A 5,763-nucleotide genomic window follows, 5' to 3' on the forward strand; every position below is an offset into this window, starting at 1 on the left:
CGCCGCGTATACCACGTTCGATGAACATGACCATATCGATATCAGTGAGTAATTCAAAAATTATGCCGGTATGTTTTAACATAGCATCCCAAGTAAAACCCGGTAAAGTATAATAATGTGCAGGATCTAATCCGTAACTTTTGATGCAACTATCCCGGAAATTTTTTAAAATATCGGCTAATAATAAGACATCAGTCTTCAGATATAAATCGCTGTATTCACCCAAGGTTTAAATAGAGAATCGTTGCCAGGCGTTCGCAGCGTGCGCGTAATCGCTCTCTGATACCGTATTACCCGTCAACGAATTATAAAACGATTCTCGCGGTGGTAAACACGGGTCCCGCAGCTTGTCCGCGCAATCAAGGTATTCATATGGAAAAACACCTTTTCGCATCAATAAATCGAAATCGAATATATTTGAAAATGTAGACTGTAAAATTTTTAATTTTTCTTTGCCGAGAAAAAATGCTAATTTTTCAAGACTGGTATTTAAAAATTTGTATGAATCAATGAATCGTAACTGTATGCAATTTCGTGAATCCGATTTTTTTGCTGTATCTTGGAAATACTTTGTAAATGATATATATTTTTCTTTTGTTATCGGCAACACGTTGATCGAGCCTTCAAATGCATCTGCTATTTCCGTGATAATAAAATGTGAATCGTAGCCGGATAAATTATGGAAAACTATTGGGATGTAATATAAATGTTTATAATTTAAATTGCACTTTAAATGCGCGGGACGTCTGTACCGTCCCGTGAGATGGCAATGATCGCGTACGCGTGTATCTTCTTTCTCGATCTCTTTCTCGTACACGTGACAGTGCGTTGCGCTATTAAATGTTTCCAACTGTTCGCTTGATAAAGTTTCCATGGAAACATTTGTTGCCAAGACTAATTTTACGCGGTGCGCTAACTTTTCGAGTTGCTCGACGAACCACGAGACGCAATCACTATCGCGACGGCTTCGAAAATACGATAATACGATAATGACAATGGCTTTGTCATACGAGCAATGTAAATAATACGCTATGCTAAATACCGTATGATGCCGATACGCGAGCGATTTGTGATCCTCTCCTTCCTCGCTCGTAGTCTTCCGTAAAATGCACTCCAGATCGGCGTACACGACGAACGGCGGACGCTTTTTCCTGTTGTGGTTGCAAAAACTGAGCCATTTGTCGTCCTCGCTAGGAAGCAAAATGGCACAGTGGTTCATTTCTCCACAATCTATAGTATGGACCTGCAACCTTTCGCTCGAACTAAAATAGTGCAAGCATCTGTAAAAAAAATTTAAATTAATACTCATTTTTTCTCAAAAAATATTTATAATATTTTTTTTACAAATTTTTATACGTGCCGGTTGCAGATATACTTCTTATGATCATGTTTGCTTAATTGCGAGCTCACAAGTCGGGACAAGTTTTTTATCCATACAAAGTGTCTAACGTTGTCATCTCGCGGATCTGGCAAGTACAGCAAGTTGACGTGTCTGTCCATCGTGCGGTCAGTGAGGCGTATCGGAAGGATCACGTGTGTCGTTTTTCCTTTTTCTGTTTTCTTCTTTTCAGCACTGTACACGTTGATTGATATATTGTTTTGTCGCTCGAAGTTTGTTATTTTATTTACAGACATTGGAAACTCAATGTTCTGTAAATTGAGCACTGTTGTATAGTGTGGGTACATGGATGCACGATTTGCGTCTCTATCGACTGGATACAGAGCCGCAACCACTGCCCACGCGAAACACGCATTGTCACCAAATTTAACGTTAATTACCGCTTTCTTGGTCTGTATCTCGCGCGGTAACTCAATGTGGCACCCCGCACGCATCGGATTGTACTTGTTAATATTGACTGTTAAGTTGAGTATTCAAGACAGTGCCCATCCGCTATCACGTTCTTGAAATTCTTTTAAAGATGCTAAAGTGGGCTCGATAACACGTCGCTCATACCACTCTTCGAGATCGGATGCGCGGAAGAGTTCAAAGTTTTTCGTGGTAATACTTTTATTCTCGCGTTTATCACCCGTGACAAACTCACCGTTAAATGCGGTGTTCACTTTCACACTTGCGTGTCTCTCCCTAGCGTTTTGCACATGTTCAAGCACTATGTCCTTCGCACTCTGGAGAAATCGAAGAGGTTCGATAAAATTTACATTTATAACCGCACCAGTTAATACGCGGCTATTGAACGCAGTGTCTATTTCACGCCATAAGAGTCCAGCGTTTGAATGTCCGGCGCCTGTATGTACAAAACGCGTACGCAATGAATGTTTTAGTCCTTCGAGTCGTGCAATTCGAGCGATCAACGATTGTTGAACACCGATCGATAATCTCGGTCGTTTCGCTCGACTATGTCCTTCCAACGACTCGAGACATTCGTCGCACCGTTCCTCCCACACGTTGTATTCGTCTCGCGAACTCAGTCGAGCAGATTGATCCCACAGTTCACGTTCAGTTCGCACGAGTTCTTCCATTTTTTTCATTAAAACACTGCCAAAATTATCTTTCAGGTTTTTTATAGCCGATTAAAGCAAATCTTCTTCTTCTTCTTCACATGTGTGTGTAGAAGCTGGTATGCATACAGGACACAAATTGCACGGAAGTATTTGAAAGAGTGATCCATTGCAATTTGAACAAAATTTTCCATTTATCGCATCGTGTCTTTCAATCAGATGCTTTCGAACGGCATACATGTGTGTGAATAAGCCTGTCAGTCGCACCATACATGAANTCTTCCATTTTTTTCATTAAAACACTGCCAAAATTATCTTTCAGGTTTTTTATAGCCGATTAAAGCAAATCTTCTTCTTCTTCTTCACATGTGTGTGTAAAAGCTGGTATGCATTCAGGACACAAATTGCACGGAAGTATTTGAAAGAGTGATCCATTGCAATTCGAACAAAATTTTCCATTTATCGCATCGTGTCTTTCAATCAGATGCTTTCGAACGGCATACATGTGTATGAATAAGCTTGTCAGTCGCACCATACATGAAGCACAGAACGTTGCACCGCCTCCTGTAGTGTAGAAAAAATATATGCAACACATTTTTGTTTGTCCACTCAGCGCATTGATTTCCGCATTACACATTGCTTTAAACTCGTTTTCCCCAAAGTCATCACTAGAATCGCTGAAAACATCACTATCGTTTGTAAGAATATGACCATCATCGGTATCTGATGAATCGGTATCTGATAAATCCATTATTGCTTCAAAATTATTGTCCACATCAACATCATTGTCCATATCAACATCATTGTTCACTTCCATTTTTTAGAATCTTCTAAAATCTTCTAAAATACTTCTCACACAAATTTTCTCATTATTTAACTCTTTTTTACTGATCACTGCGCAATGCCTTCGCTTGAACAATCTACTATGATCTTTTACTTTTTAATATATCGACATTGACTGACACAAACTGACTGGCACAAACTGGCTGTGCGTTCCTGCCTTATATTTCCTTTTTTAATGTGAAAAAATAGGCGGGATGATAGACTCTGAGGATATCGCCGACCCATCAGGGAAAAAAACTTACAATGTGCTCTGATGACGAATCCAAGTACCTCCATAAACGCTTAGCGAAGGTTTGCGATAGCAGTTGCGATAGAAAAGGTTTTCGGTAACAATTTCGATAAAAAAAGATTTTACCAGCCTTCTTCGTAATAAACCTATGCATACATCCTCTGATAACGAAGCCATTAGCGCTTAGCGAAGGTTTCCGATAGCAGTTGCGATAAAAAAAGGTTTTCGGCAACAGTTTCAATAAAAAAATAGGTTTTTCCAGCATTCTTCGTAACAAACCTATGCATACATCCTCTGATGACGAATCCATTAGCGCTTAACGTGTTGCAACATGTAGCAAAAAATAATAACCTTTAAAAAGTTATTCTTTCAAATAAATATAAATATCATGTGTCCTTATGCCACACATCATTTTTGTCTTCTACGTTATGATGATTGGTGCTATCTCAATAATGTGTGAGTGCTTACTTGATCGGCTACGACGCCGTGTTAGAGATTTATTATTAAGTTTTCTAGAAAAATCTATCGGTATGTGCGTTGCAAGGGTAGATATCCGTGAAGAATAAAAAAAGGAAGGGGAAAATAAACTTGGTGGGGAACTCTCTATATATTTTTTCGAGGAGCTCATGCATTCCATCAGTTGCTTCGTGACGACAAGACTCGACGGTAGTTTTTACATANAAAAAAAAGGAGGGGAAAATAAACTTAGTGGGGAACTCTCTATATATTTTTCGAGGAGATCATGCATTCCATCAGTTGCTTCGTGACGACAAGACTCGACGGTAGTTTTTACATATAGTTCGAGATGTATACCACAGGTGCTGAAGTTAAGACCAAACGTGCAAATTGTTACTTGCCTATTGAGCAGGCTTCACAATGCAAGAAAATAAAGTGTGAAAGGTTAGTATTATTCTCAATTTATATGCAATATAATCTCTCTCTTTCTGAGATTTGAATATTTAACAAAAACTTCTCTTAAATTTTTCTTTACAGCGTTTCTACTGAAAAACCACGTATTCCTGCTCGTATCTTAGGGAGGAGATACATGCTGACAACTACATCATATAAATTCTTAGAAATTGGAATCAGTGTAGGACCTGCATCCTACGTGGAACTCGTTCTCGGCGATAATCGAGGCAATCATTTGATATTACCAAAGGAAATCTGGAAGGAGATTATACATAGACGTGCGCACATCGAGCGATATGTGGTGTCACCTAATTCATCGCCATTATGGATTCGGGATTTGTCGGTGGAATGTCGCATGATGCACGGTGATACCATCATAAAGCTAACATTATTCAACAAGTCGTTGTATTTAAAACCGGAAACATTGAATAACTTATTCAATCTTGAGCAGTGTATTGATCATATGTATTCATGGTTATATGAAAATACGCATATTGTTAATGCTAAGTTCCAAAAATTTGTATGCATTTTGCAACAAAATGATATTATTCGTAAATGGTACGAGTCCAAAACTACTGACTGGTCTTACGCAGCTAAAGTAATACGTGAAAGTGACGATTTCGACAGCGAGTCTCTCGTTGACTGTGAGCTATTGGCGTGCGCCTTGAAAGACCTTGTACATTATGTTCTGAATAATTAATAATAAACTATTTTAGATTCTCAAAGATTTTTTTTAACTTAATATCCTCCCCCCCTTACCTTTCCCCCTTTAGATGTAAGTGAATGCGGTGGACTGGGGTTCCGACCGCCGCAGGATGAGTCATCTAGGAACGCGGAGTAGATGAAAACTAGAAATATTGTTTTCCATTGTGTTATCCGTTCCGGACGGGACTTAATATTATCTTTTTCGGCAGGGCTTTGGGTTGCTGCTTATGCAGGTACTCCGAGCATTAACCTCCAGGCGGCCGGCATTTAGGAATGTTTCATAGTGACACTTTGAGGGATTGCCCCTGTAAAATTTTTTTTTTTTTTCAATGGATCGTATATATCGATCAAAAGAGCATTGCAAATGGGGATATTCCAGGCGCCTGGAAGTTAACGGTATGATTTTGGCTCCATCGGCGGACAGTTCAGATTTTCTTGTCGACGTGAAAGCATTGCGAGTTGTTCGAGAGTTTAAGTGAACTAAAAATGAAAAAGGAATTGCAATGGAGGTTATCGCCGTCGAAGCTGTATTTAAGGATTTTGTAAGGGTAAGTTTTTCCCTTTTTTTCTATTTTAAAGGGGGAATGGTCTTAGGATTAATTCTGTGGTTTTTTTCTAAA

General features: G+C 39.1%; 2 protein-coding genes across 2 annotated transcripts; one reads left to right on the forward strand and one right to left on the reverse strand.

The window, feature by feature from the left end:
- Positions 1 to 1,042: 1,042 nt before the first annotated feature.
- On the reverse strand, positions 1,043 to 1,833 carry LOC106744331 (the record flags this gene model as incomplete). The annotated part of the gene is made up of 2 exons (XM_014619005.1): positions 1,361 to 1,833; positions 1,043 to 1,280 (listed from the first exon to the last, which is right to left on the reverse strand). Coding segments are annotated over exons 1-2 (711 nt in total), but the record flags the coding sequence as incomplete, so codon positions are not given.
- Positions 1,834 to 3,985: 2,152 nt separating this feature from the next.
- LOC106744332 lies at positions 3,986 to 5,334 on the forward strand. The gene is made up of 3 exons (XM_014619006.1): positions 3,986 to 4,206; positions 4,323 to 4,429; positions 4,523 to 5,334. Exons 2-3 carry the CDS (start codon positions 4,335 to 4,337, stop codon positions 5,136 to 5,138), a joined length of 711 nt encoding a protein of 236 aa, XP_014474492.1. The 5' UTR covers positions 3,986 to 4,206; positions 4,323 to 4,334; the 3' UTR covers positions 5,139 to 5,334.
- Positions 5,335 to 5,763: the final 429 nt, after the last annotated feature.

This window comes from Dinoponera quadriceps, unplaced genomic scaffold (genome assembly GCF_001313825.1).
Source record: "Dinoponera quadriceps isolate SergipeBrazil2010 unplaced genomic scaffold, ASM131382v1 scaffold1420, whole genome shotgun sequence".
Classification (NCBI taxonomy): Eukaryota; Metazoa; Arthropoda; class Insecta; order Hymenoptera; family Formicidae; genus Dinoponera; species Dinoponera quadriceps.

What these genes read in the sequence shown, in the direction of transcription:
- LOC106744332 (XM_014619006.1), top strand. Translation starts at nt 4,335, where the DNA reads ATGTATACCACAGGTGCTGAAGTTAAGACCAAACGTGCAAATTGTTAC. An exon ending in AAGAAAATAAAGTGTGAAAG is followed by an intron (nt 4,430 to 4,522) that starts GTTAGTATTATT and finishes TTTTCTTTACAG; the next exon opens with CGTTTCTACTGAAAAACCAC.